Raw genomic sequence first — 13206 nt, 5'->3', positions numbered from 1 at the left:
TAACAAAAATTTAACTGAGTAAATTTTAAAGATCTCATTGGCTTTACTGAATGATTCAAGAATGCGTAGCATCCCAACTAGCAAGTAGAGAGGAGCTCCAAGGGGCTGTACAAAATGGAAGGCTTTTATAGCAGAAGGGGGAAAAGAATGGATTGTTTCAGGCTTAGGTAACCTACCTATGGGGGACGGAAGGGGGCTACGTGGCAGATTACCTCATTAGTGCTGACCAGAAAATTCCAGACTGACCAGTTAAGACTACATTCCCGGGGGAGGCTGTAAGTGCAATTAGGTTAGGTATTATGTCTCACTTTGCTGATGTGGGGTTTAACACAAGTGACTCCATTTTGGGCCTGTTGTTTCTTTTTTAACGCAGTATATGTGTATTGTTTTATATTCATTTTCTATTGCTGCTGCAACCAATTACCAGAAACTCAGTGGCTTAACACAACAGGAATTAATTTTCTAGTGGTTCCAGAGGTCCGAAGTCTAAAATCAAGGTGATGGCAGGTCTGCATTCTTTCTGGAGATGATGAGGGAGGAATTCACTCCTTTGCCCTTTTCTGCTTCTCGAGGCCACCTGCATCCCTTGGCTCATGGCCTTCCTCCCATCACTCCAACCTCTTACTTGTGTTTCACATCTCCTGCTTCTCACTCCTTCTGCCTCCTTCTTATAAAGACCCTTGGGTTTGTATCAGACTCACCTGGATAACCCAGGATAACCTCCCCACCTCAACACCCTTAACTTTTTTTTTTTTTTATTGTTATTGGAGTATAGTTGCTTTACAGTGTTGTTAGTTTCTGCTGTACAGCAAAGTGAATCAGTTATATATATATACATAAATTCACTCTTTCTTGGATTTCCTTCCCATTTAGGTCACCACAGATCATTGAGTAGAGTTCCCTGTGCTAAACAGTAGGTTCTCATCAGTTATCTATTTTATACATAGTATCAATAGTGTATATATGTCAATCCCAAGCTCCCAATTGGTCCCACTCCCCTCTTACCCCTTTGATAACCAGAAGTTTGTCCTCTACATCTGTGAGTCTATTTCTGCTTTGCCAGTAATCAACACCCTTAACTTAATCACACCTGCAAAGACCTTCTTACCATATCAGGTAACATGTTCCAGGCATTGGAATATGGACGTCTTTGGGGAACCATTACTCAGCCTACCGGAGCTTTACTACCTCTGAATTGCAAATTGGTTGCTCTAAAAAGGGAATTATCAGTAGAGTTCTCTTCCCTTCTCCCTTCCTAGGCTACCCTGGAAGAACCTCTGTCTTTGTCTGAGGTCTAAAGTAGAAAAGCAAACAACAGCTTCTCCACTTCCCTAGCTATGCAACCTTGGATGTGTGACTAAACCACCCTGTGCATCAGCTTCCTCAGCCATGAAATGATAACCACAACAATGTGATGAGAAATAAAGAGGCTCAAGCCAGGAACTAGAAGAGGGGCTGCAGGAGCAGAGATAAGGGGTACCTACCTTCCAGTCTCAGGTCAGGGAGGGCTTCCTGGAGGAGGTGGACCTGGAGATAGAGTGGAGAACATTCACATGTTAATAAACCCCTGTCCCCAACACACTGGCAATGCACTTCGCTTACCTCTGAGCAGACAGCAAATAACTTGATAACTTGCTGTTTTTAATAGTTGCAAAGCTGAGTTCAGACTACAAGGACAAAGACAATTCAATAAATCGTGATGGAAAAATAATTATGATGATACCAAATGGAAAGGGCTCTACTGGATGCAAGAAAACTCTGGAGCTGCCTCTTCCAGTGGGTTCCCCTCCTCCACTCCTGAAACCTAGACCAGGGGACTCTCACTTCTCTTTTCCCCGCCCCACCCCCTTACAGGCCACAAGTCAAGCCCACAGGCCTTTTCACAGAAGGGTTTTTACGAAAGGGTTTAGAATAATCAAAATTTTAAATAAAGACAGAGTCAAATCAGGACAGGCTCGTAAAAGGGCCTTGTTGTGCCATGTTGGAGCCTGAGGCAACAGGGAAGATCAGGAACACGGTACACATCCCATTGAAAATGTTGACATTTCGTTCATTGAAGATTTTTGGCATAAATTTTGATTCTTTAAAATATAATCTTTGGGACTTCCCTGGTGACACAGTGGTTCAGAATCTGCCTGCCAATGCAGGGGACACGGGTTTCATCCCTGGCCCAGGAAGATCCCACACGCTGCAAAGAAACTAAGCCCATGCGTGGCAGCTACTGAGCCTGTGCTCTAGAGCCCACGAGCCACAACTACTGAGCCTGAGTACCAGAACTGCTGAAGCCCATGTATCTAGAGCCCGTACTCCCCAACGGGAGAGGCCACTGCAATGAGAAGCCTGTGCACTGTAACAAAGAGTAGCCCCCGCTCTCCGCAACTAGAGAAAGCCTGCGTGCAGCAACAAAGACCCGACTCAGCCAAAAAAAAAAAAATTATATATATATATAAACTTCCTCGGGAATTCCCTGTCAGTCCAGTGGTTAGGACGCCACACTTTCACTGTCTAGGGCCAGGGTTCAATCCCTGGTCAGGGAACTAAGATCCCATAAGCTGTGAAACGCGGCCAAAAAAGGAAAAACAAAACAAAACAATAACGAACTTTGTTGTTGTTTTGGTTGCCCCCTTACATTCTGTGCTCTCACCTTGGTCTCGGCCCAGTTCCTGAGGTTTTTCTTAGAAACCATGTGACAAGACAGATAGTTAGGACAATGCTGAGTCACACTTGCTCTGTGTCTGGGGGTAGGTGGAGGGAGAGCTTTGAAATCCTGGGAAGGGCTCTGAATACAGTGTAGGGGGGCAGGGGGGATTTTTGGAGGTGGTGTCTGGCAAAAGTTAGTGTGGGAAGGAAGAGGGCCTCTCAGCTCTAAGAGGAAGTGAGAAAGGGTGGGGATGGGCTCTGGCCCCGTGGGGGTGGGTAGAAAGGTAAGCTGCGCCAGGGTAGAAGGATTAAGGTTTAGTGCCTTCTTGGTGGCAGGATCAAATTTTTTTTTTAAATGAGGTATAATTGATTTACAATGTTGTGTTAATTTCCGCTGTACAGCAAAGTGATTCAGTTATACACATATATATATTCTTTTAAAATATTCTTTTCCATTATGGTTTATCATAGGATACTGGTTTGGTTTTGGTTTTGGCTTCTGGGGTTTTTTGGGCTGCACCATGCAGCATGCGGGATCTCAGTTACCCAACCAGAGATCGAACCCGTGTCCCCTGCAACAGAAGCACAAAGTTTTAACCACTGGACCATCAGGGAAATCGCTATCATAGAATATTGAATATAGTTCTCTGTGCTGTACAGTAGGACCTTGTTGTTTTTTCCATTCTAAACACAAAATTTTATATCTGCTCATCCCAATCTCCCACTCCAACCCTCCCCCAACCCCCACTCCCCCCTTGGCAACCACCCATCTGTTCTCTATGTCAGTGATTCTGTTTCTCTTTCATAGATAGGTTCATTTGTGTCCTATTTTAGATTCCACATATAAGTGATATCACATGGTATTTGCCTTTTTCTTTCTGACTTCACTTAGTATGATAATCTCTAGTTGCAGCCATATTGCTGCAAATGGCATTATTTCATTCTTTATTTTTATGGCTGAGTAGTATTCCATTTTACACATGTACCTCATCTTTATCCATTCACCTGTCAATGGACATTTAGGTTGTTTCCATGTCTTGGCTATTATGAATAGTGTTGCTGTGAACATAATGGTGTATCTTTTTGAATTAGAGTTTTGTCTGGATATATGCCCAGGAGTGGGACTGCTGGATCATATGGTAATTGTATTTTTAGTTTTCTGAGGAACCTCTGTACTGTTTTCCACGGTGGCTACACCAACTTACATTTCCACCTGTAGTGTAAGAGGGTTCCCTTTTCTCCACACCCTCTCCAGCATTTGTTGTTTGTAGGCTTTTTAATGATGGCCATTCTGACCGGTGGAAGGTGATACCTCACTGCAGTTTTGATGGTCAGATCTTGGTATGGATTTCTTGAAGGACTGGAGAAGAAGAGTATGGAGAGAAGACCAGTAAAGAGGCCTTGGCATTTGTGCAGGGAGCGGTTCTCAAACTGAGGTCCTTGTACCAGGACTATCAGCATCACTGGGGCATTATTAAAAACAGAGTGAATCAGCAACGCTGGAGGGTGGAGCCTCCAAATCTGTATTGACTCTAGGGAATTCTCAGACCTTCCCATTTGAGAACCACCAGCCTAAGGTTCTCGATCCTAAAAATCCCGCACTCCTTTTATAACTAGTGTGTGATGGTTCCTTCACTCACTGGCAACAAATTCACAGATAATAAAGCCCACCTCCACATGTAATGTGAAAAGACAAAATCGATAATGCCCTAACATAAAAGCAAAATTCATCCTGATGAAACAACATCCATTTCATGATGTAAAAACTTGGGCACAGCTCCCCTGGAGGACACAGGGAAGTCTCCTTAGTGTGTCTGTTTTTTGTTTTGTTTTGTTTTAAATTGAAGTATAGTCACTTTACAACATTGTGTTGAAGTGTGTCTGTTTTTAATGCATGTGTTCAGAGTTGAGAAGTAAGATAGTCACTAGTCAACTGAATGTCACCCATAATTTTGTCTTATACTTGACATTTTAAAATAAGTGCTAACTAAATACAACGGTCTGTCCACCAAGAGCACAGCTACAGATGCTGTGTGTTGGGTTAACTGCTCCAATGTTAGCAGTGGTGTTTCCCTCTATAAACTCTTTTTCCCAAATGGTGAACAACTCCAGACAAAGCTCTCAAACAAAACAAAGCATATGCTTCTCTCCATTTAAACATAGTTGCATTTCTGAAAATTCAGTGAAAAATACTTTGTGGTGATATGTAAAATGAAGTTAGGGTCTGGCTTCAGATAATTATGAGCAGGTGCTTTCACCCACACAGGAGCCTTGTGGGAATGGAGCAGTTCTTGGGGGAGGGGAGTACTGTCCAGTGCATTGCAGGACTTTTAGCATTTTTAGCATTCCTGAGTCCTGCCCTCTAAACACCAGAACTGCCAATAGGTCTCCCTATCTGCAAGACTTCAAAAATATTCCCACAAATTAAAAAAACAAAACAACAAAAAAACCCCACAACACTCAGTGGGGGCTATAGTAACACCTTTGAGAAGAACGATGCTGAGGGAATATGCAGAAAGTCTCAGTCCCTGGACCTGGCGGAAGCAGCAAGGAGGGATTCAGGAGGCTGCCTGGGCTGCTGGTTTGGCAGTGAGATGGATGGGGAGCAGGACTGGACCAGTAAATTTGCGGATGCTTGTGCAACAAGCGTGGGGCGATATTGGGGAGGGGGGGGGATTTGGATGAAATTGAAGCTCTGTATTACTAAATCAAGCCAGTACCACCTTATTAGTATATTACTCCGTGTCTCTGTCTCCGCCCACATACTGGTCACCTCCCCACCCCGCCCAAGACGACAGCAGCAGCCCGTGTCTGGTCTCCCTTCACCCCCTGCCCCACAGTCCATTCTCCAAGCCGCAGCCAGAGCTTTCTAGAGTGCACCCAGACTTTCTCCCTCCTCCCCTCCCTAGGATCGGTCTCTGATGGACAATCTCCTCCCAGCTTCCAGGCCTTCGTGCAGCCCCCCCACCCCCCACCCGGCCCGTGCAGCAGTCTCCCCTCCCTTCCCCCGTTAATCCTGCTCATCCATCAGGCCCCGGAGCAAATACCCCCTTTTCACAGAAGCCCTCCCTGACTTCGCAAGGGGTTGACTGGGGTTTCTGGACACAAAGAAGGAATTCACATAAAAAGATTGGCACAATCATTTTTTTTTAAGACCCTAGTAATTTGACTCCCTTCAATCCCTGAGGGCAGGCCTAATCTACGTTGCTCACGGCTGAATACTCCATGCCTGGCACTTAGTAGGTGCTCAATAAATATTTCATACATGAATGCGTGAACGAATGAATTTCTGCAGATTGCTCTCGGGGGCTCAAGGCGCTGCGACCAGGAGGTTTTTATCTCCAGGTCTCTGCACCTCCCCGCCCGGCTCATTCCAGCCTCCGTTTCCCGGCCTGCACAGGGGGGCGGGCCGCCGCGGGGAGCGCTTGCTCGCCATCGGGCGCGCCCCCGCGCCTCAGGCTGGAGGGCCGGGCGCGCGCGCGGGGGGGGGCGGGGCACGTGACTGGCCGGGGCCCCGCCCCCCGCCGGCGCTCGGGGCTCCCGCGCACGCGCGTGCGCGCGTCCCGCCCCGGCCGCTCCCCCCCCCCCCCCCCGCCCGCACTCAGGCCCGGCGCGCGCCGGCGCGGGAGGCGGGGGGGCGGGGGCGACGACGGACGCCGACGGGGAGGGGCGGGCCCGGCCCGGCTCGGCCCGGCCGCCCGCGCGCGGCTCCTGGAGCGCCCCGGGCCCGGCCCCGGCGGCGGCGGCGGCTCTAGCCCGAGGCCTCGGTGGCGCCCGCGCGCCGCGCCGCAGCCATGGCCCTGGTGACCCTGCAGCGCTCGCCCACGCCCAGCGCCGCCTCCTCCTCCGCCAGCAACAGCGAGGTGAGCCCCGGGCCCGCGGCCCCCGCCGGGCCGAGCAGCCGCCGCGCCAGGCCTGGCCGCCAGTGCGGGGCGCGGGGCTCTGGGGGCTGCGCCGGGGCAGCTTCGAGGGGTCCCCGGGCTGCGGGGCCCCGGCCGGACGACCCCGCCTGGACAGCCGAACTGGGGTGACCGTGCGGGAGGCTGTGGGCGGCTGTGACCCCTGTGTGGGGGTGACTGTGCAGCGAGACTGTGGGTGCAGGTGTGACCCCCGTCTGGGGGGGACTGTGTGTGTGTGAGCCCTGTTTGGGGGTGAATGTGCACGAGATGGTGTGTGCGTGTGACCCCTATCTGGGGGTGACTTTGTGTGTGTGTGACCCCCATCGAGGGGTGGCTGTGACAGTGAGTCCCATCTGGGATGATTTCGTTTGTGTGTGTGACCCCTGTCCGGGGGTGACTGTGAGGGATACTGGACTTGGGCCCGGGACTCCTGATTGGTTGACTGTGTGAGATGCCGGTTCTGAGATTTGGGACCCTGTGGCTGGTCTGGGCCCTTTCCCTGTGTGCCTGGCTGTGTGTCTGTGTGTGTCTGCCAGCCTGTGTGTGGCTCTGGCCTTGTCCCCCAGGGAACTGTGCCTGCATGATGCTGGGGGAGAGGCCACCCGGTGCCCCTGTGAATATATGAGATTGTTTCCCCCGACTGCACGCCCCTGGAGTTCTGGCTCTGGGTGTGAGTGGCCGTGCCTCTTGGGGGGCCCGTGTCACTGGGTGACAGTGGCTTGAGTGAGCTCAGGGTGCTGGGTGACTGCGTGTCTTATGTCTTTGTGTGCAGCTGAGCCTGGGTTTTTCCTGTGTGTGATAGCATTCGGGGCTGCATGTTTATGTGCATCTGGCTGTGTGGCTGAGGCCGAGTCTGGGGTTTCAGTGATTGCACCGGTGCTTTCTGGGGCTGAAAGTGCATCAGTGCGCTGTGCGGATTTCTGTGGGTCTGCATGTGACCCGGCGTGTGTGCCGGGATGGCTCCCCCTTGCTCTGGGGTCACTGGGGAATTGGTCCTCTGACTGCCCAGTTGGGCTGGACTGCACTAGGCTGGGCCTCAGGCCTCCAAGCAGCAGAAACAGTTAGGGCCTCGAGTCTACACTCACATCCGTGGCCAGGCTCAGTGTTGACCTGCCGACACAGCGGCTGGAGGAGGAGGCAGGGAACTGTTTAGAGAAGGGAGAGGAGGCTGGAGGAGGGGCCCTGCAGGCCCAGGAAGTGGCCCCGCCAGCATCTGGGCAATTCAGGCCCCTTCTCCCTGCGGGGGAAGTCGACTGATAACACCGAAAGGTTTGCTGGTGTCCGTGAGAGAAGAGGACCTGTTTGGGGTTTAACAGCCCTGCCTGTCCCGCCGGCTTCTGGCAGGACAGCTCTTCTGCCTGTTTTGCTGGGACTGGCAGGGACATTCTCAGAGTGGCTGCAGGCTTGAACCTCACAGCCCCCTCCCGTCGAGCAGAGGCTGTTAATAAGTTATCTTCTCTACAGACAGAAGATTCTAACAGTCGCTCCTCTGCAGGGTGGCCAGTAGCGTGCAGTTGAGGAGTCTGCAGTGGCTTTTGGCTTCCCCGCAGAAACATCTGTTCCCCTACATCATTTCTGCGGCTGCTGTCTTGCAGTTTACAAAGTACTTCTCTGCACTTAATCTCATGGTTCCTTCTCAAAATTGAGTGAAAAGTTCAGCTCCAGGAAGAGGTTAGACAAAGAGTCGCTCAGCCTAGGCCTCTGATTCTAAACCCCATGTTCCCTGCGTTACTTTACACCTGATCTATTTCTGCTTTGGGCACATTAAAAAAATTTTATTTTATTTTTTAGCTGAGAAAGAATTCACATAGCACAAATCCACCACATTAACGCGTACAATTCAGTGGTTTTAAATATGTGCACAAAGTTGTACAACCATCACCGCCAGTTCCAGAACATTTTCATCCCCCCTCACCCCCAAAGAAACCTCACACCCCTTAGCCATCACCCATAGGCTTCCTCCCACCCACCCCTGCCCTGCTCTCGCCAACTCTAGGCAACCACTGATGACTTTCTGTCTCTATGGATTTGCCTGTTCTGGGCATTTCATATAAGTGGAATCATACTCTGTGTGGCCTTTTGTGTCAGGCTTATCTCACTCAGCATCATGTTTTCAAGGCTCATCCATGTTGAAGCACGTGTCAGGACCTCATTCCTTTCTATGGCCGAGCAATCTTCCATTGTATGGATGTACATTTCGTTGGACGTTGGGGTTGTTTCCACTAGGCACATTTAAAATTATTATAGAAAACAGTATTTTCAGCAAGTGCCAGTGACCTCTAAAATAAGCATAAATCTCAACTAGCTTTTATTCAACTTGAGTAAATCAGCAGCATTGGTCGCCCAGGGAGCCAGCAGAGGCTGGGATATTCCCTGGAAGGTGAAGCTTTCTTTCTGATGGGGCGAGGCACGAAGGTGCAGGAAGAAATGGAGAGGGCAGGCAGGTGTGTGTGTCGGCTCTGCCTCTGGTCTGACCTCCCCTCTCTGGGCCTCAGCTCATCTGAAAGGGCTGGCTTCCCTCTAATGTGTGTTCTTTGGCACATGTAGCTTTCTAATCTGGAATAACTGACCTTGCATTGCCTTTCATCCTGAGAATCTCCGAGAGTGAGTGAGAATTAAATGAATTTGAAGTCTGTATCCCCCTCGTCTCCTGATCACTTCCGTACTCCTCAAAATGTGCATCCTTCGTTGAGTCAGGGACACTCAGGGCATTTCTTTCCTTCCCCAGCCTGTGGTGCTGCTGCGCAGCATGGGAACCGAGGGAAGTCACAGCCCGAACAGCAGAGCAGTGCTTCCCTCTTTTCCAGTTTTGTTCCTTTCCCCCAAGTCTTTGATTATCTCATTTTACTGTTAACCTTATCTCATTCTTTTGTGAGAACAGGCAGAGAGCCCAAGAATAGATAAAGCAATAGCTTTCAGGAATGGGTTGTAACCCTGTGATTTTTGACAAATGTTCAAGGTGACTCATTTTCACAGGCAGATCTCCAGTCCCTTTGAGGTGGGGGCATTGGATCAGGGTTTCTCAGCCTCAGTGTTGCTGATGTTGGGGCAAACCCGTCTGCTGTAAGGGCCTGTCCTGTGTGTTGGAGGAAGTGTAGCAGCACTTTGACCTCTACCCACTAGATGCCACTAGCATCCTTCCCAAAAGGCTCCAGCCTTGCCTGGCGTCCGCTGCTGACAACAGTTGCCCCGGGTTGAGAACCACTGGGTTAGACCCAGCAGTTTTTTGTAAGTTTGTTCCTGCGGTTGTGTGAGTTGTTTTGTGTGTGTTTCACTGCGGGACCGAAGCTGGTGGCCCTGTGGGCAGCGGAGCCCTGCCCGGTGTTTCCACTTCTCCTTCATTGTGGGGTAGGGAGCGTGGGAACTGATTGTGTCTGCATCTGTCCAGTGCGATACATACATGATCTTATTGCAGTGTAGGGATTCCAGGACCTTCTGCTGGACTCATTCCTTGGTGAAATTGTCACCTGTGGTGTGTGTCCCTTGCTGCTCAGACCCCTCCCTACATGACCTCTGTACCCTTTCCCCACTGCCGCTGGCTTCTGTCTGGTTTCTGTCCTCAATCAGCCTTGCATCTCTCCCAGCCATCACTGCTTTCCAGGTTTCTCTCTTTCCCATTCAATGGGCTCCTCTGTGTAACATACAAAACATGCCAAGTCCCAGTGGTGCAGGGTTGTTGGGGTGTGTTTTCTTCTCATTTGAGTTTTCTCCTTGAAAGAAAAAAAAAAAAAGAAAAATTGCAGTCGGGGCTTAAATCATGGTTACTTTGGGAGCCTCTAACGCTCTTGGCCTTGTAACTTTTAGAAAATATTAAATGTCCCTTTCTCTCATGTCTGTAAGTAAACCAATAGCCTAGAAAGTTTTATATTAAACTTTAAGCCTTTCTGAGAACCACCAGGAGCTTCGAGACCCACGGACAGCCTGATCCTGGCCTCTGCCCGTTAAAGACTCTCCTGGAATGGTGGTGGTTTTATTTATTTATTTATTTATTTTTATTTATTATTAATTTACTTTTAACTCGTGTGTTGTGGCTTAAAATGGTGTTGATCACTCAGCTACTGCCTAGCTTGAAGGAGGAAACAGAGCCTCTTAAAACATTGCCCCCTCCCCTTAAAACAGAAAAACAGGATAAGCTCCAAAGCAGCCCCGGAAAAAGGAGAGCTCCGGGCTGAAGGAGCGAGTAGAGCAGCCGTGCTGGCTAGGAACGTCCCGTTAGCAGACATCCATCGGTGATGCCTTGGAAGGCATGTGGGGGAATATCAGGAAACCTGAAAATTCCTCCGCGGAAATTACTCAGGGGAGCAGCAGCGCAGGATTGGTAAGGAAAGGGTGCGGCCCTTCAGAAGGAACCAGGTTTCCTGGACATCTGTATCTTTTGCAGACACCAGAGCAGAAAATGTGAGCCTTGTGTCTTGAGGCCTGTCGATAGTGGCGTCTGGGCTGTGACATTCTCTTTCTTTCTCTGCAGTTGGAGGCTGGCAGCGACGAAGATCGCAAGTTAAACCACAGGTAAGAGAATTAGCATTTCCATCCTGAAGTCTTCCTTCTAAGCAGGTAAGAAATACTCTTGTGCCGTCCCGAAAGGGAGAACCCTCGAGAAAGACTACACCAGCTTTTTGATAGTGCTTTAAAAACGATCCAGAACACATAGACAGAAGGAGGGCTTTACAGATGATCCAGACTTTTCACTATAAACAGCTTTAATAACATTATGTAACATTAAGAGAAGAAAAATAATGGCCAGTATTCTACCACCCTGGCTTTCCCATGATGAGGACCTTTGTATCTTTGTAAACTTCCTTCCAGATTTTACCTCTACTTTAAAGAAAATAATCCTTGTAATATATTCTCACTTTTCTGTTCTGCTTTTGGGAAGGTATTCCTTTTGAGGTGAGCACACTGATGATTTGAAACAGACATTCAACCCCTCATTTTATTAATTCAAGGTGGGGTGTGTGTGTCTGGGTGTGTGGGTGTGTCTGGGTGTGTGTGTCTCTGTGGGGGTGTGTGTCTGTGTGTGTGTGGTGGTGGTATGTGGGGGGGAATGTGTCTGTGTGTGGATGTGGGTGCATCTGGGGGGTGTGTGTGTGTGGGGGGTGTGTGAGTGTATGTGTGGGGGGTGGGCGGTGTGCGAGTGAGTGTGTGGGTGGATGTGTGTGGTTGTGGGGGTGTGTGTGTGTGGGGGTGCGTGTCTGTGGGGGTGTGAGTTGTGTGTGGGTGTGTGTGTGGGGGGTGGGTATGGGTGGGGTGTGTGGGTGTGTGCTGGTGAGAAATCTTGACGTATGCTCATTTGAGGAGTTTCTCAAGCTCGTAGTCCTCAGTTGCTATATTCAGAAGTAGATGCCAAAAGCATGTTTGTTTTTCTTTGCTAAAAATTGGGTGTCTTGTTGGTTTACAGAAGATTTAGCACTTCATTATATAATGTATTCTTCTGCACCAAGGAGCTGGTCTGAAACTCCGGCTCTTTGAGTTTAAAAAAGTAAACAGCTGGATTAAAAAAAAAAAAGTAAACAGAATTTCCAGGATACTGTTCTTTTTTTTTTTTTTCCTTTTCTTTTCTTTTTTAACGTCTGTTTCATCTTGGGAAGAGGAAGAAAATTAATTGGAAAAGGAAATACATGTTCAGAAACTGGGGTCAGCCATTCATTACCGAGAGCAGGCCGTCCCAGTCAAACTCACACACAGAAGTGGTAGAACTCTGCCTCGCCCGTCTTTGAACTTTTCTGTGTGTTTGAGGGAAGGGAGGCACCATTTTTTCTAAAACTCGGGTGTGTGTAGGGAAATAATTGTCTTATTACAGTCGCCGGGTCCTCGTTTTCCCATGACGCTGGAGGGGGAAGCAGGGGCAGCGACACAGTTACCCTTCAGACTGGGGCTTCTGGTTGCTCAGAGTCTTGAAGGCTGGAATCGGCCGGATTCCCGAGTGGGGGCGGCCCCGGGCAGTGGGGGCGGTCCTGGGCGGAGCTCCGCCGGTGGAGGCGGGGAGGGGAGGAGCGGAGGCCTGCTCTGGAGGCTGTGCGGGAGGGAGAGCGGGGCGGAGGGCCTGCTGACCGCCACGTGGGGCGCCATCCCCACGCCCCCAGCTCCCCTCCAGCCCGTACCTGGACTTGGGACTCTCTTCTCTCCCTCAAGCCGAGCCCTTTCTTCCAGGGCTCTTGCCCAGGAGGTGGCGTTTGGCTCTCTCACTTAGATGGTCTTTCGTGTTTTTAATTTCCCTTCCTGAGCTGACAGCATAGGGTTTTGAACTGTTTCCATTAACAAAGAAGTTACAAATAGCGGTGGTAGGAAAATGTGTCTGTGCTGCTGGCCAATAAAAGGCCCCTTTCTCTGCACAGCTTGGAGCTGGAGAGGACCGTACGAAGGGTCAAGTGACGGGAGCTCTCTGCGTTGCCAGATTTAACCCTCACAACGACCCCAGGAGGAGGGGGTGTTCCCCCGAGGGTCGCAGGTGAGGAACCCGAGGCCCAAGGTTGCATTCGAAGTGGGGCCTCCGTTGCCCGTAACGCCTGAGGTTGTCATAGGATGCCGCCTTTCTGGGGACCGGTTTCATGGCTGAGTTGAACAGCTGTGTTGCAGGCATGAGAACTTGCTGAGGTCACCCAGGTGGTTCGAGGCAGCGCCGGGGCTGGAACCCCGGAGCCCTGCTGACTTGTATCACCCTGTGACC

At 50.0% G+C, this 13206-nt stretch overlaps 1 protein-coding gene across 5 annotated transcripts in view; it reads left to right on the top strand.

Annotated features, from left to right (window-relative positions):
* The first annotated feature begins 6330 nt into the window (after positions 1 to 6330).
* Positions 6331 to 13206, top strand: part of SSH1 (slingshot protein phosphatase 1) — a 58424-nt gene continuing 51548 nt past the window's right edge. For 4 of the 5 annotated variants that reach the window (XM_057746172.1, XM_057746171.1, XM_057746166.1 and 1 more), the window contains exons 1-2: positions 6331 to 6503; positions 11008 to 11048. In XM_057746172.1, coding sequence (XP_057602155.1) covers positions 6435 to 6503; positions 11008 to 11048 — 110 coding nt within the window. In that variant the 5' untranslated portion in view covers positions 6331 to 6434. The remainder of the gene's footprint in view (positions 6504 to 11007; positions 11049 to 13206) is intronic. The other variant, XM_057746168.1, reaches the window with a different exon arrangement.

This window comes from Hippopotamus amphibius, chromosome 8 (assembly GCF_030028045.1).
Source record: "Hippopotamus amphibius kiboko isolate mHipAmp2 chromosome 8, mHipAmp2.hap2, whole genome shotgun sequence".
Taxonomy (NCBI): domain Eukaryota; kingdom Metazoa; phylum Chordata; class Mammalia; order Artiodactyla; family Hippopotamidae; genus Hippopotamus; species Hippopotamus amphibius.
Note: the sequence above shows the minus strand (reverse complement) of the source record. Positions and strands in the feature narration are given on the sequence as shown.